The sequence below is a fragment of the Monodon monoceros genome, unplaced genomic scaffold (assembly GCF_005190385.1).
Source record: "Monodon monoceros isolate NGI ecotype Baffin Bay Population unplaced genomic scaffold, NGI_Narwhal_1 Super_Scaffold_18, whole genome shotgun sequence".
Lineage (NCBI taxonomy): Eukaryota > Metazoa > Chordata > Mammalia > Artiodactyla > Monodontidae > Monodon > Monodon monoceros.
The window spans coordinates 80,376,252-80,400,374 of record NW_021703774.1 but is presented as its reverse complement, the minus strand read 5'-3'; the positions used below and the strand labels follow the sequence as shown (position 1 = coordinate 80,400,374).

At 35.5% G+C, this 24,123-nt stretch overlaps 1 protein-coding gene across 1 annotated transcript in view; it reads left to right on the top strand.

The window, feature by feature from the left end:
* SYCP1 (synaptonemal complex protein 1) overlaps nucleotides 1–24,123 on the top strand; it is a 145,376-nt gene that overhangs the window by 107,696 nt on the left and 13,557 nt on the right. The window contains exons 26-29 of the mRNA XM_029229102.1: nucleotides 1,090–1,182; nucleotides 1,703–1,777; nucleotides 18,342–18,401; nucleotides 22,082–22,261. Of these exons, the coding sequence (XP_029084935.1) occupies nucleotides 1,090–1,182; nucleotides 1,703–1,777; nucleotides 18,342–18,401; nucleotides 22,082–22,261 (408 nt within the window). The remainder of the gene's footprint in view (nucleotides 1–1,089; nucleotides 1,183–1,702; nucleotides 1,778–18,341; nucleotides 18,402–22,081; nucleotides 22,262–24,123) is intronic.

Sequence of the window (24,123 nt, the reverse complement as noted above, 5' to 3'; positions counted from 1 at the left end):
AAATGGTAAAATATAGCATTCTGATTTGTCAGAGAAAATTATTGTCTATGCAACAATGACTAATTATAGCTGGAACACTCTTGATCTCTCATTTCTCCAAGTTCAAGTCTTAACCACATGAAGCTGAGCCTGGGGGTCACTTCCTTGAGGAAGTCTCTCCTTATTGTCTTGATGGATAAACGTAATCACTCTTTTCCTCAATTTTCATAGTAGTCTCTTATAGACTTTTCCACCTTGTAGTTATTTAAATACATACCCAGGATATGTATTTAAATAAATATAATATAACTATAAATATAATATTTTTATCCTCTACCTGTGTCTAACATATACTAGGCTAAACAATAATAAATAGATGAAAGACAATGTTTGTTGTGTTTGTGAGTGTGCTCTATTTTTTATTGTTGTTTGAAAGTAATCATTCTCTTAGGGAATTAAGCCCTATACTCTTCAAGATTTGGAGAGGAAGTGGGCTATACCTATCAATTAATCTTTATAAGTTGTTGCTAGGATATTATTATGAAGTAACCAATGAGGATTTAAAAAAATATTTTAAGTAATATTGTGAACTCATAGATTTAAGCATATTTGGTATGTCTTAATCCAGTACAGTTTTGATCCTTGTTGACACTTAAATTGTCCCAACTTTGGCCAGTGGGAGCCTCCTCGAACTGGTTGGCAGGTCCCTTTGATTTGACCCTAATAATCTGTGACAGCTTTCTTGCTTTCTGTTATGACAAAATGTTCAAGACTCATTTTGTATTCCCTGCACAAGATCTGGAATCAGCCGTTTTTCGAAGAGGTCCTGTGTTTCTAGACTTTTTATAAATTATGAAATTCAGTGTCTCTAATTTAAAAAATTATTTCTTGCTCTTGGGTTATTTCCAAGACAGTCATCTATGTTTCATTGTTTTTATTGTTAGAATTTAAAAATGTAGTTGAAAAAATTAAGAAATAGCTCAGATATGTATTACTGAATTCATAAACATCATTTTTTATAAATATTAAATGCATAAGAATACCAGTCGTATTAAAATGTAATCTTTTGAGCTTCTAATATACTTAAAATGGTTTCTCTTTTTAACATAGCACCAATATGATAAAATTGTTGAAGAAAGAGACTCAGAATTAGGACTTTATAAGAGCAAAGAACAAGAACAGTCATCATTGAAAGCATCTTTGGTGAGAACAAATAGCAGTAGAAGCCAGTTTTCATGTCAGCATGGCTGTTAGTAAAGACTAATAAATAAAACCATAATTTTGAACTGTAGAATCAAATAATCATAAATCTGAAAGGGATGTTATAGATCTTATAGGTAGGTGGTTTTCTAATCATTTTTTTGGTAAAACGAACTCTGTTTTTCAAATGAAAAGTTATAAACTCCAGTTACGAATAAGTTTTGAGCTCTGATTGAGGTTAGGAAAGGAGGAGTGAGATAGATTGGGAGATAATGAGAAGGAGACATATACATAGTGTTAAACATTTCTTTAGAGCAAACTATACAAAATTTGTCTAAATGAAATCTTTAGTTATATTCAACTAGGAGCCTTCATATCAGTAGGGTTTTAAAAAGTGTATATATTTCATGAGTGAATTTATTTCTCTATAAAACTAAATTGTTTTTGAAACACTAGTTTGAATTTTTATTGTCTTAAGAAATATATGGATGCACTTATAAGTTTCATGTTCCTTTTTCTTTAGGAGACTGAACTATCCAATCTCAAAAATGAACTTTGTTCTGCTAAGAAACAACTTGAAATAGAAAGAGAAGAAAAAGTAGGTTTTGTGGCATTATAGATAAAGTAACTAATTTTAAGTTTTAGGTGTAACTTAAGTTTTTATAAACATGTCATATTAGAAAATAATAGGATAAATTTGAGTAAGGATTAAAAATATAATTTTCCCCATTAGCTTTTATTTCAGAAGTATTTAGCATATTCCCTTGTTTAAATATTAAAGACATATAAATATAAGTATACTTTAAGAGTAGGCGAGCTTTCAGATATAAATATTTGAGAAATATTATTTCATATATTATAAAGTACTTATGTATTTGGATGTGTTTTTTAGGTATTGATCATGTTTCAGAAAAAAAATAATGCCTTATATTTGTATAGTGTTTTGGAATTTACAAAGTGAATTGACTCGCACTTTAAAATGACAAATACTTTTTTTTTCTTTCTATATGACAGCTCACTGTGCTGAGTATACTACTTATATATAATTTAATCTTTATAACAGTTCTATAAACAATACTTATTATTATTTCCATTTTTATAGAGGTTAGCTTATTTATTCAGGATCACATAATAAAAAAAATAGAATGGCTTAGAATTCAAATCTAGGTTTATTTTTCATGATTCCAAATCCTCCTCCCTAATCACTCTGCAACATGCCTAGGTAACATGCAATTTCAATTTCAAACCTCTGTGCATTTGTTCACTTTGTTTCCTGCATTTAATTTCTTTCTTCCTTTCTCCACCTATGGAAAACTTCACATATCTTTTATCTTGCAAAGGTGAGCTGACTGTATATAAGTATTCTCATAGTATTTTGCTCTTATATTAAAATAGTTATGTCACTCTGTGCCCCATTATATTTCAAGTTCCTCAAGGGCTGGGGTTATGTCTATTTATCTTTGTCTTTCCTTTATTTGAGCATAGTGCTTTGAAAATTTTCTGTTTTCGACAAATGTTTGTCAAAGAAATGACTAAGTGGCTTTTACTTCACCTGCGATTGTAGCATACATATTTACCTTTATCCTACTGTTTTAGTAAAAGAGGAATAATACTTCCTTGTATTAAACCACTCCTAATGTTCTTTCTTCTAGGTTCTTTTTCCAATTTTATTGAGATATAATTGACAGCACTGTATAAGTTAAGGTGTACAGCATGATTTGCCTTACATACATTGTAAAATGATAACCACAATAAGTTTAGTTAACATCCATCATCTCATATAGATTAAGAAAAAGAAAGACAAAGAAAAAAAAGGTTTTTTCCTTGTGATGAGAACTCTTAGGTTTTACTCTCTTAGCAACTTTCAAATGTACCATACAGTAGTGTTAATGATAGTCATCATGTTATACATTACATCCCTAGTACTTGTCTTATAACTGGATGTTAGTGCCTTTTGACCACCTTCATCCAGTTCCCCATCACCCCAAACCCTGCGTCTTGTAACCATAAATCTAATCCTCTTCTCTGTGAATTTAGTTGTGTTTTGTTTGTTTCTTAAGATTCCACATATAAGTGATATCATATAGTATTTGTCTTTCTCTGTCTATTTCAGTTAGCATAATGCTCTCAAGGTCTAACCATGTTGTTACAAATGAAAGGATTTCCTTCCTTTTACACCTGAATAATACTCCATTGTATATATATACTGCACTTTCTCTATCCATTCTTTGTCTATGGACACTCAGGTTGTTTCCATGTATTGGATGTTGTGAATAATGCTACATGGGGGTGCAAATACCTCTTCAACATAATAATTTCATTTCCTTTGGATGTAGTCTCAGAAGTAGAATTGCTGACTTGTATGGCAGTTCTATTTTTAATTTTTTGAAGAATCTTTATACTGTTTTCTGTAGGGGCTGAACCAATTTACCTTCCCATCTGTAGTGCACAAGGGTTCTTCTTTTTCTCTGCATCCATGCCAGCGTTTATCTCTTGTTTTATTTGATAATAGCCATTCCAACAAACATGAGGTAATATATCTAATAGTACTTTTGATTTGCAGTTCCCTGATGATTAGTGATGTTGAATACCTTTTCATTTACTTGTTGGCCATTTATATATCTTCTTTGGAAATATGTCTACTCAGGTCCTGTGCCAATTTTTAAATTGGATCGTTTGGCTTTTGGCTATTGAATTGTATGAGTTCTTTATATGTTTTTGACATTAACCCTTTATCACATATATGGTTTGCAAATATTTGGCAGTGTTTTGCATAGTTGGGGAAGCTAGGTGCTTACTTTCCTGGTCTCACTTTTCCCCATGGGAAAAATTGCTGACTTAACAGGTTCTCTCTGGGAGCTGTGCTGTACTGTCTTGGGAGAGGGGGTGATGTGGGTAAAATGAAACCATTCTTCTTATCTTCTTCAGTGTGTTGAATCTGGGATTTTTTTTTTTTTTTTCTCTAATGGTGTGCTGGAAGTTCTCTTTTGAACTCCAGAACTTCCACAGAGGTATTCTCATCTATGGATTATAGTCAAAATCTGTGTTCTTGATGGGGAGGATGGTAAAAACGCCTATTCTGCCATTTTGCTGAAATCACTCTCCCCTTTTTCCTAATGTAAGCATTTAGTACTATAAATTTCTCTCTCAGTACTGCTTTAGCTGTGTCCCGTATGTTTTGATATGTTGTGTTTTGTGTTCATTCAGTTTTTTTTTTTACTTCTTTACTAGACTTTTGAAATGAAAGGTTAGCCCTACTTTTCATGTCTCTAAAGACTTTTTTTTTTACATCTTTACTGGAGTATAATTGCTTTACAATGGTGTGTTAGTTTCTGCTTTATAACAAAGTGAATCAGTTATACATATACATATGTTCCCATATCTCTTCCCTCTTGTGTCTCCCTCTCTCCCACCCTCCCTATCCCACCCCTCTAGGTGGTCACAAAGTACCCAGCTGATCTCCCTGTGCTATGCGGCTGCTTCCCACTAGCTATCTATTTTATGTTTGGTAGTGTATATATGTCCATGCCACTCTCTCACTTTGTCACAGCTTACCCTCCCCCCTCACTATATCCTCAAGTCCCTTCTCTAGTAGGTCTGTGTCTTTATTCCCGTCTTACCCCTAGGTTCTTCACGACATTTTTTTTTCTTAGATTCCATATATATATGTTAGCATACGGTATTTGCCTTTCTGTTTCTGAGTTACTTCACTCTGTATGAAAGACTCTAGGTCCATCCACCTCACTACAAATAACTCAATTTTGTTTCTTTTTATGGCTGAGTAATATTCCATTGTATATATGTGCCACATCTTCTTTATCCATTCATCCGATGACGGACACTTAGGTTGCTTCCATCTCCGGGCTATTGTAAATAGAGCTGCAATGAACATTTTGGTACATGATTCTTTTTGAATTATGGTTTTCTCAGGGTATATGCCCAGTAGTGGGATTGCTGGGTCATATGGTAGTTCTGTTTGTAGTCTTTTAAGGAACCTCCATACTGTTCTCCATAGTGGCTGTACCAATTCACATTCCCACCAGCAGTGCAAGAGGGTTCCCTTTTGTCCACACCCTCTCCAGCATTTATTGTTTCTAGATTTTTTGATGATGGCCATTCTGACTGGTGTGAGATGATATCTCATTGTAGTTTTGATTTGCATTTCTCTAATGATTAATGATGATGAGCATTGTTTCATGTGTTTGTTGGCAATCTGTATATCTTCTTTGGAGAAATGTCTATTTAGGTCTTCTGCCCATTTTTGGATTGGGTTGTTTGGTTTTTTGTTATTGAGCTGCTTGTAAATTTTGGAGATTAATCCTTTGTCAGTTGCTTCATTTGCAATATTTTCTCCCATTCTGAGGGTTGTCTTTTGGTCTTGTTTATGGTTTCCTTTGCTGTGCAAAAGCTTTGAAGTTTCATTAGGCCCCATTTGTTTATTTTGGTTTTGATTTCCATTTCTCTAAGAGGTGGGTCAAAAAGGATCTTGATGTGATTTACGTCATAGAGTGTTCTGTCTATGTTTTCCTCTAAGAGTTTGATAGTTTCTGGCCTTACATTTATGTCTTTAATCCATTCTAAGCTAATTTTTGTGTATGGTGTTAGGGAGTGTTCTAATTTCATACTTTTACATGTACCTGTCCAGTTTTCCCAGGACCACTTATCAAAGAGGCTGTCCTTTCTCCACTGTACATTCCTGCCTCCTTTATCAAAGATAAGGTGACCATATGTGTGTGGGTTTATCTCTGGGCTTTCTATCCTGTTGCATTGATCTATATTTTTGTTTTTGTGCCAGTACCATAGTGTCTTGATTACTGTAGCTTTGTAGTATAGTCTGAAGTCAGGGAGCCTGATTCCTCCAGCTCCGTTTCTGGCTCTCAAGATTGCTTTGGCTATTCGGGGTCTTTTCTGTTTCCATACAAATTGTGAAATTTTTTGTTCTAGTTCTGTGAAAAATGCCAGTGGTAGTTTGATAGGGATTGCATTGAATCTGTAGATTGCTTTGGGTAGTAGAGTCATTTTCACAATGTTGATTCTTCCAATCCAAGAATATGATATATCTCTCCATCTATTTGTATCATCTTTAATTGCTTTCATCAGTGTCTTATAATTTTCTGCATACAGGTCTTTTGTCTCCTTAGGTAGGCTTATTCCTAGATATTGTATTCTTTTTGTTGCAGTGGTAAATGGGAGTGTTTTCTTGATTTCACTTTCAGATTTTTCATCATTAGTGTATAGGAATGCCAGAGATTTCTGTGCAGTAATTTTGTATCCTGCTGCTTTACCAAATTCATTGATTAGCTCTAGTAGTTGTCTGGCAGCATCTTTAGGATTCTCTATGTATAGTATCATGTCATCTGTAAACAGTGACAGCTTTACTTCTTCTTTTCTGATTTGGATTCCCTTTATTTCCTTTTCTTATCTGATTGCTGTGGTTAAAACTTCCAAAACTATGTTGAATAAGAGTGGTGAGAGTGGGCAACCTTGTCTTGTTCCTGATCTTAGTGGAAATGCTTTCTCCTTTTCACCATTGAGGATGATGTTGGCTGTGGGTTTGTCATATGTGGCCTTTATTATGTTGAGGAAAGTTCCCTCTATGCCTACTTTCTGCAGGGTTTTTTATCATAAATGGTTGTTGAATTTTTTCGAACGCTTTCTCTGCATCTACTGAGTTGATCATATGGTTTTTCTCCTTCAATTTGTTAATATGGTTTATCACATTGATAGATTTGCGTATATTGAAGAATCCTTGCATTCCTGGAATAAACGCCACTTAATCATGGGGTATGACCCTTTTAATGTGCTGTTGGATTCTGTTTGTTAATATTTTGTTGAGAATTTTTGCATCTATGTTCATCAGTGATATTGGCCTGTAGTTTTCTTTCTTTGTGACATCCTTGTCTGGTTTTGGTATCAGGGTGATGGTGTCCTCGTAGAATGAGTTTGGGAGTGTTCCTCCCTCTGCTGTGTTTTGGAAGAGTTTGAGAAGGATAGGTGTTAGCTCTTCTCTAAATGTTTGGTAGAATTTGCCCGTGAAGCCATCTGGTCCTGGGCTTTTGTTTGTTGGAAGATTTTTTATCGCAGTTTCAATTTCAGTGCTTGTGATTGGTCTGTTCATATTTTCTATTTCTTCCTGATTCAGTCTTGGCAGGTTGTGCATTTCTAAGATTTGTCCATTTCTTCCAGGTTGTCCATTTTATTGGCATAGAGTTGCTTGTAGTAATCTCTCATGATCTTTTGTATTTCTGCAGTGTCAGTTGTTACTTCTTTTTCATTTTTAATTCTATTGATTTGAGTCTTCTTCATTTTGTTTTGATGAGTCTGGCTAATGGTTTATCTATTTTGTTTATCTTCTCAAAGAACCAGCTTTTAGTTTATTGATCTTTGCTATCGTTTCCTTCATTTCTTTTTCATTTATTTCTGATCTGATCTTTATGATTTCTTTCCTTCTGCTAACTTTGGGGATTTTTGTTCTTCTTTCTCTAACTGCTTTAGGTGCAAGGTTAGGTTGTTTATTCGAGATGCTTCCTGTTTCTTAAGGTACGATTGTATTGCTATAAACTTCCCTCTTAGAACTGCTTTTGCTGCATCCCATAGGTTTTGGGTCATCGTGTCTCCATTGTCATTTGTTTCTAGGTATTTTTTTATTTCCTCTTTGATTTCTTAAGTGATCACTTCGTTATTAAGTATTGTATTGTTTAGCCACCATGTGTCTGTGTTTTTTACAGATCTTTTCCTGTAATTGATATCTAGTCTCATAGCCTTGTGGTCGGAAAAGATACTTGATACAATTTCAATTTTCTTAAATTTACCAAGGCTTGCTTTGTGACCCAAGATATGATCTATCCTGGAGATTGTTCCATGAGCACTTGAGAAAAATGTGTATTCTGTTGGTTTTGGATGGAATGTCCTATAAATATCAATTAAGTCCACCTTGTTTAATGTATCATTTAAAGCTTGTGTTTCCTTATTTATTTCATTTTGGATGATCTGTCCATTGGTGAAAGTGGGGTGTTAAAGTCCCCTACTATGAATGTGTTACTGTCGATTTCCCCTTTTATGGCTGTTAGTATTTGCCTTATGTATTGAGGTGCTCCTATGTTGGGTGCAGAAATATTTACAATTGTTATATCTTCTTCTTGGATTGATCCCTTGATCATTATGTAGTGTCCTTCTTTGTCTCTTCTAATAGTCTTTATTTTAAAGTCTATTTTGTCTGATATGAGAATTGCTACTCCAGCTTTCTTTTGGTTTCCATTTGCATGGAATATCTTTTTCCATCCCCTCACTTTCAGCCTGTATGTGTCCCTAGGTCTGAAGTGGGTCTCTTGTAGACAGCATATATATGGGTCTTGTTTTTGTATCCATTCAGCCAGTCTGTGTCTTTTGGTGGGAGCATTTAATCCACTTACATTTAAGGTAATTATCGATATGTATGTTACTATTCCCATTTTATTAATTGTTTTGGGTTTGTTATTGTAGGTCTTTTCCTCCTCTTGTGTTTCTTGCCTAGAGAAGTTCCTTTGGCATTTGTTGTAAAGCTGGTTTGGTGGTGGTGAACTCTCTCAGCTTTTGCTTGTCTGTAAAGGTTTTAATTTCTCCATCAAATCTGAATGAGATCCTTGCTGGTTAGAGTAATCTTGGTTGTAGGTTTTTCTCCTTCATCACTTTAAATATGTCCTGCCAGTCCCTTTTGGCTTGCAGATTTTCTGCTGAAAGATCAGCTGTTAACCTTATGGGGATTCCCTTGTGTGTTATTTGTTGTTTTTCCCTTGCTGCTTTTAATATGTTTTGTTTGTATTTAATTTTTGGCAGTTTGATTAATATGTGTCTTGGCGTGTTTCTCCTTGGATTTATCCTGTGTGGGACTCTCTGTGCTTTCTGGACTTGATTAACTATTTCCTTTCCCATATTAGGGAAGTTTTCAACTATAATCTCTTCAAATATTTTCTCAGTCCCTTTCTTTTTCTCTTCTTCTTCTGGAACCCCTATAATTCGAATGTTGTTGCATTTAATGTTGTCCCAGAAGTCTCTGAGACTATCTTCAGTTCTTTTCATTCTTTTTTCTTTATTCTGCTCTGCAGTAGTTATTTCCACTATTTTATCTTCCAGGTCACTTATCCGTTCTTCTGCCTCAGTTATTCTGCTATTGATCCCTTCTAGAGTATTTTTAATTTCATTTATTGTGTTGTTCATCATTGCTTGTTTCCTCTTTAGTTCTTCTAGGTCCTTGTTAAATGTTTCTTGCATTTTCTCTATTGTATTTCCAAGATCTTGGATCATCTTTACTATCATTATTCTGAATTTTTTTTCAGGTAGACTGCCTATTTCCTCTTCATTTGTTAGGTCTGGTGGGTTTTTATCTTGCTCCTTCATCTGCTGTATGTTTTTCTGTCTTCTCATTTTGCTTATCTTACTGTGTTTGGGGTCTCCTTTTTGCAGGCTGCAGATTCGTAGTTCCCATTGTTTTTGGTGTCTGTCCCCAGTGGCTAAAGTTGGTTCAGTGGGTTGTGTAGGCTTCCTGGTGGAGGGGACTAGTGCCTGTGTTCTGGTGCATGAGGCTGGATCTTGTCTTTCTGTTGGGCAGGTCCACGTCTGGTGGTATGTTTTGGGGTGTCTGTGGCCTTATTATGATTTTAGGCAGCCTCTCTGCTAATGGGTGGGGTTGTGTTCCTGTCTTGCTGGTTGTTTGGCATAGGGTGTCCAGCACTGTAGCTTGCTGGTCGTTGAGTAAAGCTAGGTGTTGGTGTTGAAATGGAGATCTCTGGGAGATTTTCACCGTTTGATATTACGTGGAGCTGGGAGGTCTCTTGTGGACCAGTGTCCTGAAGTTGGCTCTCCCACTTCAGAGGCACAGCACTGACTCCTGGCTGCAGCACCAAGAGCCTTTCATCCACACGGCTCAGAATAAAAGGGAGAAAAAGTAGAAAGAAAGAAAGAGGATAAAATAAAGTTATTAAAATAAAAAGTAATTATTAAGAAAAAAAAATTTTAAGTAAAAAAAAAACCGACGGACGGAATCCTAGGACAAATGGTGAAAGCAAAGCTGTACAAAATCTCACACTGAAGCATACACATATACACTCACAAAAAGAGGAAAAGGGGAACAAATAATATATCTTGCTGTCAAAGTCCACCTCCTCAATTTGGGATGTTTCGTTGTCCATTCAGGTATTCCACCGATGCAGGGTACATCAAGTTGATTGTGGAGATTTAATCCGCTGCTCCTGAGGCTGCTGGGAGAAATTTCCCTTTCTCTTCTGTGTTCGCACAGCTCCCGGGGTTCAGCTTGGTATGTGGCCCCGCCTCTGCGTGTAGGTTGCCTGAGGGTGTCTGTTCTTTGCTCAGACAGGACGGGGTTAAAGGAGCAGCTGATTCGGGGGCTCTGGCTCGCTCAGGCTGGGGGGAGGGAGGTGCACGGAGTGCGTGGCGAGCCTGCGGCGGCAGAGGCCAGCAGGACGTTGCAGCAGCCTCAGGCGCCCAACATGTGTTCTCCCGGGGAAGTTGTCCCTGGATCCCGGGACTCTCGCAGTGGCGGACTGCACAGGCTCCCGGGAGGGGAGGTGTGGATAGTGACCTGTGCTTGCACACAGGCTTCTTGGTGGTGGCAGCAGCAGCCTTAGCGTCCCATGCCCGTCTCTGGGGTCCGCGCTGATAGCCGCGGCTCGCGCCCATCTCTGGAGCTCCTTTAAGCATTGCTCTGAATCCCCTCTCCTCGCGCACCAGGAAACAAAAAGGGAAGAAAAAGTCTCTTGCCTCTTCGGCAGGTCCAGACTTTTCCCCGGACTCCCTCCCGGCTAGCTGTGGTGCACTAACCCCTTCAGGCTGTGTTCTCGCCGCCAGTCCTCTGCCTGCGATCCAACTGAATCCCGAGCCTCAGCTCCCAGCCCTGCCCTCCCCGGTGGGTGAGCAGACAAGCCTCTCGGGCTGGTGAGTGCCAGTCGGCACTGATCCTCTGTGTGGGAATCTCTCCCCTTTGCCCTCCACACCCCTGTAGCTGTGCTCTCCTCCGCGGCACCGAAGCTTCCCCCCTCCGCCACCTGCAGTCTCTGCCCGCGAAGGGGCTTCCTTGTGTGTGGAAACCTTTCCTCCTTCACAGCTCCCTCCCACTGGTGCAGGTCCCATCCTGTCCCTATTCTTTTGTCTCTGTTTATTCTTTTTTCTTTTGCCCTACCCAGGTACGTAGGGAGTTTCTTCTCTTTTGGGAGGTCTGATGAGTTCTGCCAGCGTTCAGTAGGTGTTCTCTAGGAGTTGTTCCACGTGTAGATGTATTTCTGATGTATCTGTGGGGAGGAAGGTGATCTCCGCGTCTTACTCTTCGCCATCTTCCCCCTCTCCCCATTCAGTTCTTATAATTTTATTTTTCTTTGAGACTTTTTCTTTGACCCATTGATTATTTAGAAGTTTGTTTTCAAATTTTCATGTGTTCAAAGATTTTCCTGTTGTCTCTCTGTTACTGATTTCTAGTTTGATTCCATTATGGTTAGAGAATACAATCTTTATGAGTTCTGTATTTGTCTGCGTAATACTATAACAAAAATACCATAGATTGAATGGCTTAAACAACAAATATTATTTCTCACAGTTCTGGAAGCTGTAAGTCTGAGATCAGAGTGCCAGCATGGTAAAGTTCTGGTCAGGGCCCATTTCCTGGCTTGAAGACAGTTACTTTCTTGCTATGTCCTCACATGGCTGAAAGAGAATGCTGGTCTCTTCAACTCTTTATGAGTACCAGTCCCATCGTGAGGGCTTCACCTCTATGACCTCTTCCAAACCCAATTACTTCTTAAAGGCCCTACCTCCGAACACCATTCCACACTGGGTGTTAAGGCCTTGATATATGAATTTTGGGGGGGTACAAACATTTAGTCCATAGCCGTTTTATTCTTTTAAATTTGTTGAGGTTCGCTTTATGGCCCAGAATATGGTCTGTCTTGGTGAATGATCTATAGGTGCTTGAAACAAATGTATGTTATGCTATTGTTGGTGGAGTGTACTGTAAATGTCAATTAAACCTAATTAGTTAGTTGTGTTGTTCAGGTTTTATATATTTTTGCTGACTTTCTGCCTAGTAATTCTATCAGTAGCTGAAAGAGGGGTGTTAAAGTCCCCAACTTTGTCTGTTTCCTTGCTCAGCTCCAAAAGTTTTTAAAAACAGTTTCACTGACATATAATTTATGTACTATATAATCATCCATTTAAAGTGTACAATTCAGTGGCTTTTACATATATTGACAGTTACTGAGAGTTGTGCAACCATCACTGCTACGTAGTTTTAGAATATATGTATCAACCCCCCAGCAGCAATTATACCTGCCCCTTAGCTCCCATCAACAAATTCACTAGCTCTAGTCAATCAATGATCTACTTTCTATTTCTATAAGATTTACCTTTTCTGGATATTTCACTTAAATGAAATCATATAATATATGGTCTTGTTTCACTGAGCATAATGTCTTCAAGGTCCAACCATGTCCTAGCATATATCAGTACTTCATTCCTTTTTATTACTGAATAATATTTTGTTATATGGGTATACTGTTTTATTTATCCATTTATCAATTGATGGAAATTTGGGTTGTTTCCATTTTGACTATTAAGAATAATGCTGTTAAGAATATTTGTGTACAAGTTTTGTGAGGATATATGTTTTCATTTCTCTTGATTATATATGTAGAAGTAGAATTGCTGGGTAATATGGTGTCTCTATGTTTTATATTTTAAGATACTGCCCAACTGTTCTCTAAACCAACTGTACCATTTTGGATTCCCACTAAGTAGTGCATGAAGGTCTCAATTTTTCCACAACCTCACCAATACTTGTTGTTGTCTTTTTTTGATATAATCATCCAGGTGGGTGTGGCATGGTATATCATTTTTGTTTTGATTTGTATTTATTTAATGCCTAATGATTTTGATCATCTTTTCACGTGCTATTGGCCATTTGTATATCTTTTTTGGAGAAATATCTATTCAGATACTTTGCGTATTTTAAAATTAGGTTACTTATTTTTTTAGTGTTGAGTTTTAAGAGTTCTTTATATATTCTAGATACAAGTCCCTTATCTGATATAAGACCTTTAAACATTTTCTCCCATTCTTTGAATTGTCTTTTCAGTTTCTTGATGGTATCATTTGTAGCACAAAGTCTTTAATTTTGATGAAATTCAATTTCAATTCTTGGGAGAAATCCTACTTTGTCATGATATATAATCTTCTTTGTATTCTGCTAGATTTGGTTTGCTAGTATTTTGTTGAGCAATTTTTGCACCTAGATTCATAACAAAGATTGGTCTGTAGTTGTTTTGTGATGATTTTTTCCTTAGGCTTCACATCTTTTTTTTTTTTTTTTTGCGGTACGTGGGCCTCTCACTGTTGTGGCCTCTCCCATTGCAGAGCACAGGCTCCGGACGCGCAGGCTCAGCAGCCATGGCTCACGGGCTCAGCCACTCCGCGGCATGTGGGATCTTCCCGTACCAGGGCACGAACCCGTGTCCCCTGCATCGGCAGGTGGACTCTCAACCACTGTGCCATCAGAGAAGCCCAGGCTTCACATCTTTTAACCAACTCAGGCTGAAGCCCTGGAGCCCATGTGTCTATCCAACAGGTTAAGCTATGGTTATTCATTTTTGCCATTTTTCCAATCTCTCTTCCAAGCTGTATTTCCTCACGCACCAAATTTTATGAGGGAAAAGATAAGAATATCATGATTTGGTATACCTCACTTACAAGGTGATGAGAGGTGGACCCAGGGATAAGGACAAAATTCACGTGGTTTTTCAGTGAATCTCATATTTTTTATGTGTTCTGCTCCTTCAGGGGAATCTTTTCTTTTTTACATTTTGTCTTTTGACTTTATTTCTAATATGTTCTATTTATTGGCAAGGATAATTAATTCTATACGGGTATGGTTGTTATGCTTTTTTGTCCAGACTAGAGAGACCAAAATGATAAGATTTAGTCATTTTTCATGCATTTCCTAGGCTTCTTTTTCTTGGACTGCCTGCTTATCCCCTCAGATTTCTTCTTACAAATTCAGGTATATTAGTGACAATTCTTCTCATTATTATATGTGTTCACTTTCACCAATACCATGTAAGTAGTGATTAGGTTAGGAGACACATTGAGTCAAATCAGCACAGCTGTACTCTGTATCTTTCATGCTGAACCTTCACTAGAATCAGAGATTATGGCCTGGTATGGTATGTTTCTGTCGTTGAATTCATTTTTGCCGGTTCTTGACTACTTACGTTTCCTCCCTCCCTTTATACTTTTTTGTTAGTGTAGGGAGAGGAAGATTTTATAATCTGCCTTCACTCTTCCACCTTTACCAAACAGTTTGATCTACTGTATCAGTTTTTTTTTGACATCTACTTTAACTTTGTTATATATTTTTTCTGTTTGATCAATCATGAGCTGAAAGAAGGAGTTAAGCGTTTATTACTGTTATATTTCTCTTCTTTGTGAGTTCTCAACCAGTTTTGCTTTACATGTTTTGATGAATACTATTCATTGTGTAAAAGTTTATACTAATTAATTGCTACTTGGAAACTGTATCTTTCATCTTTGTCCTTTTTGCTTTGAAGCCAGCTTTGCCTGATATTTATGTTGTGATCCTAACTTTCTTTTTGGACTTGTTTGTCTTATATGTTTTTGTCCATTTCTTATTAACCCTGATGGAGTCTCTAATCTGAGAGTCTCTTTTTCTTTAGTAGCTTATTTTTTCCAATAGTATTTATTGATACGATTCGTAGTTTTAAATTATTCTTGCATTTCTGGAATGAACTCCATTTGGTCATGAAGTATTTTTAATGTGATGCTGGATTCTGTTTGCTAATATTTTTACTTAGTACCTTCATATTGATATTCATAAGATAGAATGGTTGTAGTTTTACTTTTTTTAATCATGGTAAAAATATGTATCATTAAATTTACCATCCATCTTAACACTTTTTAAGTGTATACAGTTTAGTAGTTTTAAGCATATACATATTGTACAATAGATCACTAGAACTCTTTAATCTTGCAAAACTGGAAGTCTAAATCCATTAAACACTAATTCCCCTTCCAACCACCTTTTTTCTGTTTCTATGATTTTAACTACCTTTGATACTTCATATGAGTAGAACCATGCAGTATTTGTCTTTCTGTAACTGGATTATTTCAATTAGCATAATGTCTTCAAGGTTCATCCATTTGTAGCATGTGACAGAATTTCCTTTTTTTTTTTTAAGGCAGTCTGATATTCCATTGCATGTATATACCACATGGATGAATATCCATTCATCTGTGATGGACATTTAGGTTGCTTCCACCTCTTGGCTATTGTGATTAATGTTGTAATTAATGAACATGGGTGTGCAAATGTCTCTTGGAGATCCTGCTGTGAATTCTTTTGGATATATACCCAAAAGTGGGATTCCTGGATCATATGGTAATTCTATTATTAATTTTTGAGGAACCACCATACAGTCTTCTGTAGCAACTGTACCATTTTACATTTCTGCCAGTAGCGTGCAAGGGTTCCGATTTCTCTGCATCCTTGCCAACACTTATTTTCTATTATTTTGATAGTGGTCATCCTCCTAAGGAGTGTGAGTGATAGCTCATTGTAGTTTTGATTTGCATTTCTCTTATAATTAGTGATGTTGGGCATCTTTTCATACGCTTGTTGGCCATTTGTATATCCTCTTTGGAGAATCGTCTATTCATGTCCTTTGCCCATTTAAAAATTATTTGGGTTTTTTTGGTTGAGTTGTGTGAGTTCCTTACATATTCTGGATATTAACCCTTATCAATATGATATATATTTTAATCATGCTTTTGCCATTTTATTTTACATTGCATATTAATATTTATTTTATTGTCTTTTTCTCTAAATTTTATGTGTGTGTATTTTTGGTTGATTTGGGACGTGTATATAGTTTTTTAAATTATTTTACTCGTTACCTTTATATTTTTAAACAGTATATCTAACACTTTCTCCTACTGCCTATTCTTTTGCATATACAATTTTTATGTTTAATTATTTTACATTATCAGGATTAATAAAAACACATATTCTGTTCTGTAATCACAATTCCATTATTTAAGTTGAGCTCATGTTTTGTATGAAACTTTGTTTTAGTTTTCAATTTTGATCCTAGTCAATATGCCAATCCCGATTTTGACCTATTTTACATACCAGTTGGTATGAAGAAATTGTTGCCGAATGACAGTCTTAGCTTCCACTTAAAATAGGTTGGCTTTGTGAGACTGTACTAAATCACCTTTCCTATATCTTTCATCTCTTGATGGTGCCTTAATCTCTGCCTAGTGAGATGTGATATTTTGTATATTTGTTTACATTCTTGATATGGAAGGAGAGTTCTAAAGTCTTCCAATTGGTCCTTCCAAATATAAAAATCTCTCACTCTGTAGTCAGAACCAATATGGGGATTTTGCCACTTACTGAGTTTATCTGTTCAGCTGTATATTCAGGATCTAAAGAAATGACCACAGGATAGGTTTATGGTTCCATGGGCTCACCATGAGGTGGACTTGGATTAAGTGCTATTTATCACTTGACCCCAGTACACCTGCGCTCAAACTAGTGAAAAAATAATAACATTATGGGTTACAAGAATTGGTGTTAGCTAATAGTCAATGTCCAATTACCCATAAGTCTTAGTATTTCTCTCAGTGCACATGATAGTAGGAAGGATTCAGTATGAATTTGTGATATTATTGCAAAATCCTTCCACAATAGTACCAGGCTTTTGTTTAATTTAGAGGGTTCTAGGTTTGTAAATTTATTCAGGTCTGAAATTTGGGCACAGGGCTATCATATTCTACTCCTGTGCCTCAAGTCAATCCTCTCTTTGCCAGACCATATTACAGGCATTTTTTAGTTACTCAGATTAAATAGGTACCTTAGTGGACTGCCCATCACTTTGGTCTTAGGGAACTCATGATTAATTAGACACTAGCAAAGATACACCTTTGTATATGAGCTAATTCACACCTTGGAAACCCATGTTGTATTAGAACAGACTGTACTAAGATCTCCGGAGTAGCAAAAGTCAGAGTTGTAGAGGAAGTGCAGTTTTGGGAGGTGCTTTCTCCCTTCCATCCTCTAGAAGCCAAGATATGTATTCTGAGAATCAGTGTAATTTAGCCAGTTTAGAGGGTATACTTTATCCTAGAAGACAGCATTTCATCCCCATAGAGTAGACCCCAGTTGTGATAACTGAAGATCAACTATTGGTAGTTGATAGGATACATAATAAGAGCAGTGACTACTGTTACATCAGCTTATTGCCAGCTTCTTTCATGGTGAAGTGTGTTCTCTGGTTAGGAGCAGCACTTTAGGAGAGATACCATGGTGTACACAGACATTCAGTGAGTGCAGGTATTGGCATAGGCATCATGGGCAGGCAAGGCGAGTTTGCCTAAAGTTGTGCTTATTGAAACTTTTTCTTCTCTGAGACCTTTAAGGCTCCTTGGAGCTGTAACCATTCTGTTTTCCAGATGATTGTCATATTAAAGGCATTGCACATATTCTTTTCTCTAGGCCAGGGTTAATTTTTCTTTTTTTCCCACTGAATACACATGCCCTAATCTCCAGCAAAATGTATTGTTTCCTGGAGTACTAGAGAAATGATGTATTATTTTGTAAGTATTTTGTACTCTTTTTGTACTTTGTTTTTCTCTCTCATACCTGTTTATCTCAAGTTGAAAATTGATTATTCAGTGTCCAACTGAATTGCTTTTCTCCATACACAGAGAAAAAGGGAATTCTGCCTCTAAAGGCTCACAATATTTTGGATCTCTTTGCAGCTCTTTACAGTTAGTTACTTGTATATACCCTTACTTTATAAGCTGATCCATCCACTTCATTTTACAAATGAGAAAGCTGAGATTCAGTGTTTTAAAGGACTTAATGAGTCCACAGATAACTACTGGAGACAGATCAGAATTTTTAAAAAAGGTAATCAAAATCAAATAACATACCTTTGTAGAAAGGAACTAATTTGTTTTTCTTTTTTCTTTTCATTATTTTATAAGATTTAGAAGGCAGTATTCTTTGTTAATACTTCTTAGGAAAGATTTGATAATAGGAACAGTAATTTTTTATAAAAGTAATGACTACATTGTATGTACTTGATATTCATTTTTAATAGGCAAACCTCAAAAGAGAGGCAAAAGAAAACACAGTTACTCTCAAAGAAAAAAAAGACAAGGTAAGAGGTTTATATAACTCTCATAGATTTCTTTATAACCATTTCACTTTCTAACATCTACTTAGTAAATTTTTTTGTTCATAAATGGGAAAATAACATCAAAAATATATCACACAGAAGATGTGGTACATATATACAATGGAATATTACTCAGCCATTAAAAAGAACAAAATAATGCCATTTGCTGGAACATGGATGGACCTAGAGATTATCATGCTAAGTGAAGTTAAGTCAGACAGAGAAAGACAAATATCATATGATATTGCTTATATGTGGAATCTACAAATGAACTTATCTACAAAACAGAAATAGAGTTACAGGTGTAGAAAATAAACTTATGGTTACTAGGGGGTAAAGGGTGAGGGAGGGATAAATTGGAAGATTGGGATTGACATATACCCACTGCTATATAAAAATACATAACTAATAAGGACCTATGGTATAGCACAGGGAACTCTATTCAATACTCTGTAATGGCCTATATGGGAAAAGAATCTAAAAAAGACTGGATATATGTATATGTATAACAGATTCACTTTGCTGTACCCCTGAAACTAATACAACATTGTAAATCAACTATACCCCAATAAAAATTAAATATATATATATCACACAATTTCATTTCCAAAATTGTTTCTTTCTATTTATTAATTCAAAAGCATTAGCTAAAAAATTTCAAAGCATTTGTCATTTGGAAACTTAGAGATTTTATTCTTTTATAGTTTTTATTATAGCATTAAATTAGTTAGGTACTTCTGTGTTTCTTGAGATATTTCCAACATTAGGGGAAAATATTTCAATTAAAAATTCTAAAGCTCATGTTTAGATTGTGTTTAATTTTGAGGTTTGAGAGGGCTAAATAAATGACATCTTGCTCTCTTAAGTCTAAGCCAACTGAGAAAGGCAGTGAAAATCAACATAATATCTTTATTATTGACAAATAACATTGGACAGTGTGGCTTATATTTGAAGGCAACAGGATTTCTTAATCCTGAAATCCTAAATTAAACAAGTTTATCTACTCTATCACAGGTAGAGCTAGACTGGGACAAGTGTACCTACTTGAATGGCCTGCTCTTGTAAAATGTATGGCATAGAGTAGAATGTGTGCTTCTTCTGGTACCCAAGAGGAGGAGTAAGGAAGGGGCTGAACTATATGTCCCCCGTTACTCCTTTCATATTCAACAATCCCATTAAGTCATTGCTGTTTCTCTAAGAAAGCAGAGAGAAGTTAAGAATGTTCCCTGTACATAGAAGGAAGCATCAGGTATGAGAAAGGGAGGTTATATTCAGCTTCTAATCCAGTTGGTAATATAGAATTATTACAGAAGAGTTTTATTGCAAATTTTAGTTAAAATGATTAAATATTCCTTATACACAGTGATGTAGTCTCCTAAGTCCCCACAGAAGTTGCTTTAACTATAAACTGAAAGTAACAGAGTATATTGTTTGTCTTGTTTGTTTGTATATTGTTTGTATATGTTTGTTTAACATAAGAGTATGTTGTTTGTCTATACCAAACAACAATGTTCAGTTTTTTTGTATAGACAGTGATATAATTTTGTTACATTTGGGTTCAAAGAGAAGAAAGAAAGAAATATTGCACCTGTGAGTGAATATTAGGTGCTTCATATGTCCGGACACTGTGATAGATATTTGAAAACATTATATTTGGAGAAATTATTGTTATATTAAAATTAGCCAGGAGGGTTAGATATAGTCTAAGCGAAGTGTCTGATGAAGATGATAAATTGGTTAAACTCCAATATTTATTTCTAAATATAGAATATGTTCATATTATGAAAGTATATATCACATATTCTTATAGAGTTGTTTTGATTCATGTATAATTCCAGTAACATATGTCTATTATTTATGTATGTTATCAAGTAGATTAGATAATTCCCTATATTTTATCTGGGTGTCTAGATATATATATTGCAAATAATGAGAAAATGATGAAATGAAAAGATTTAAATAGACTTTTGTGTGCTATGCTTTATTCCAACAATATTGAAGTATCACAAGCCTTATATATAATAATCATTAGGTTTATCAAACATTTCTGAGGTTGGGAATGTTATTTCTTCATGCTTCAGTTTTATCACCTAGGGATAATAATAGTACCTTTTTCCTAAAGTTGTTATGAAGATTAAATGAGATTATTATCTCATTTAATGCTTTGTGAAGCATTTAAAATAGTGCTTGGCAGGGAGATCAGCTCGGTGCTTTGTGACCGCCTGGAGGGGTGGGATAGGGAGAGTGGGAGGGAGGGAGATGCAAGAGGGAAGAGATATGGGAACATATGTATATGTATAACTGATTCACTTTGTTATAAAGCAGAAACTAATACACCATTGTAAAGCTGGTATACTTTATACTCCAATAAAGATGTATTAAAAAAATAATAAAATAAAATAGTGCTTGGCACATAGGAAATACCGAATAAATGTTTGTTTAAAAAGAACAACAGAGAAAATCATGAATGTTCTGTATATATGCATCATTGGAAATGTAATATTCAGAAAAGAATGTAACTTGTAGGAAAGTATATACATTTTCATGATGTATTACAAAGAGGGTTATTTCAGTAGTCTAGAATGCTGGTGCATTTTCTTTTAGGCTACTAGGGAAATGTTAGATTCCAAGATATGACCACAGGGTGGTGTAGTTGCTATTCTCAGTCCTTTTGGGTATGAAAAATTTGTCCATGAAAGCAGTTACATTTTGGAGATTTTGAGGATGACTCCTGATGAGTCCAGAGAGCGGAAGAAAATTTGCTTTCATCAAAATTGTGTTATCAGCTATGATATAGAAATATTTATGGAAAAAGATATAGAAATGCAACTCTGTGGAAAAAATGCTGCCAAAATTCATACCTATTGGAAAAAGGATAATGAAGTGAGATCACTAGAACTGGGCAAGAAACCTTCAAATTACCTCATTTAGCTCCTTTTTAAAAATTTATATTTTATTTTTTAATTGAGGTATAGTTTCCTTACAGTATTATATAAGTTTCAGGTATACAACATAGAGATTCACAAATTTTAAAGGTTATACTCCATTTATAGTTATTATAAAATATTGGGTATATTCTCTGTGCTGTACAATATATCCTTGTAGCTTATTTATTTTATACATAGTAGTTTGTGCCTTCTAATCAGCTACCTTTATCTTACCCTGAAAAATTTCCTGAAAATTTCTCTAGTTCTTTACTTTCATAATTTTTCTTCTCTGTTTTTTTTTTTTTTTGGAGGGGCATGAAGCTGGTGGATAGGAAAAGCTGATATTTTTATAGTTGATAGAGAAAATATGAAAGCATAAAAGAGAATGCCCTTTGGCTGTTAGGCTGTTGGAATGAACCTCAGATTAAGATTTTTTTGCCACCAGGAATAGAGATTTTTCTCTGGAGAATTCTCAACTTTTGGTCAAATAGGGAGTTGAGATGTCTTACTTGTTTTCATAGCAGCTCTGTGAAGACAAAGAGGGGCAGATACCACTTTCATCTTAAATGGGAAAATAAAGTGACAAAGAAGATAAGTGAAATTTATTCAAAGTTATCTAATCAATACTAAATTTGGGGGTAAATTCTAGTTTATTTCAGTGATATTTCTTCTAGTTGTACTTTAATTAAAATGACATTTAATGATGACTTTATTCATTTTTGTTGTTCAATATAGAAAACACGGACATCTTTATTGGAAACACCTGAAACTAGTTGTTGGAAACTTGATTCTAAAGCAGCTCCTTCACAAAATAAATCTGGAAACTTCCCATCAGCTGATCACGGCAAATCAAAAGATAAAAGAGACTGTCTGTGGACATCTGCCAAAAATACTTTATCTACACCATTACCAAAGGTTTGTTGCTAAAATTTCTAAGAAAGTAGTAATTTTTTTTAATAAAAAAGAAGTCTCTGTTATCACATACCATATATCTGGTATCACACCCATAGACATGAAACCATTTTCTTTAAAGTTTCAATTATTTGTTATACCAGCACGAAATGGTTTCATTTTTTTTTTAATCTATCACTGTTCACAACTTAATGACATCTTGGGCAAATTTTATCACTTTCTGGTATTCACCAGTGCCTAGGACCCTGATGTACAAAATCTGGTTTTGACTTGCATTTTCCAGTATGACCTCAGTTACCTCCCTTTGCTGTTTACTCCTCATCATCTTGCTGCTGGAGTCTTTTACTTAGCAGTCAGCCCTGTGGAGCAGGTGCCACTAACAAAGTGGCTCATTGCTAGCTATCTTCGACATGTCCACTTAATCCATGGGGAATTCATTCAACCTTTCAATGCTAAATGGTGGTGCATAATGCTCTACTTCTGACTCCCCCTTTCCCGCTCTCTGCCATCTATCTCTCTCTAATTTCTTTTTACTTTGCTCAGGGAGACACAAAGACAGATAAACAAATTTTCTGCCTAGGTTTATATCCACTTAGGGAATGAGATGCCAGTATCCCCTTCTTATAAGGCTGCTTTTTAAAGTTATATCCTCACTTGTCTTGGGAGTTGCGGGGAAGAGTATTTCAACCTGTCTTTACACCCTAAGTGGAAATTTTGTGCTTTAACCTCCCAGTTTCCTTAAAATAACTGGGAATAAGAGAGGTATTTGGTGATTGTTGGGCCTGTTCTACCATCTTTTAATAAGCCTTAGAGAAGGAGCTGGCCTTAATTATAGGTAGCTTTCTTTAGAGTATGTGTTACTGGCACTTTCCCCCAGCTTTGTGCTTTAGTTGACAATTCCAGAGCAAAAGAAAGAGTTCCACTCATATCCTGTTATATATACAATATTATGCACCTCGTGGAATTTATGAAAATTAGTAAAGTACATAGCTTAGCGAGGCTTTTTAAAAAAAGATATATTGTTTTTATTTTATTTTTATCATATTTTTAAAAAAAGAATAGTTTCTTTTTTAGCAAGCCTTTTATATAAAATTATTTTGTTGTATTTACTATTCTGTTATTCAAAATATGAAATGATCTCTGTTGAAGAATGACCTTACTTAAAAAAAATTTTATTGAAATATATGCAAGAAAAATGCACAGATCATAATTATAAAACTTGATGAATCTTTACAAACCAGACTTAACCTTATTACTAGCACTCAGATTAAAAGAGACTATTACTATCACTTCAGAATAGTTGATTGTTTCCCCTTCCAGTCACTAGCCCTTCCTCCAAGTCCAACTGCTGTCCCAAATTCTAGTATTAGATATACCTATTTTTGCATTTTCTATAATTAGAATCATATTCTTTTTGTTTTGACATTTTCCACTTAACATTATGTTTATGAGATTCATCCACATTGTTGCTTGAAGTTGCTTTATTTTTATTTGGTATTTCATGGTGTGACTGTACCACAGCTTATTTATCCCTTGTAATGTTAATGGACATTTGGTTAGCTTCCAGAGTGGACTTTTATGAATAGCATTGCTATAAAAATGTATTGCTTGACATGTACGCATCTTGGTTGGGTATGTCCATAGAAGTGAAATTGCTGGGTTACAGGGTTATGCATAATACATTCCATGTTAACAGATACAGCCTGAGCTGTTTTTACTCTGATACAAAATGTGTGTGTGTCTTTTCCCACACCAGCCAATTCTCCAGTTCTCCAGACATCAACTAGGCATCCTGCAATTTGATTCAATTCTGACACTGTAGTTAATGTAGTTAATGTAGACCCCACAGGTTAAGGGCTCAGTCC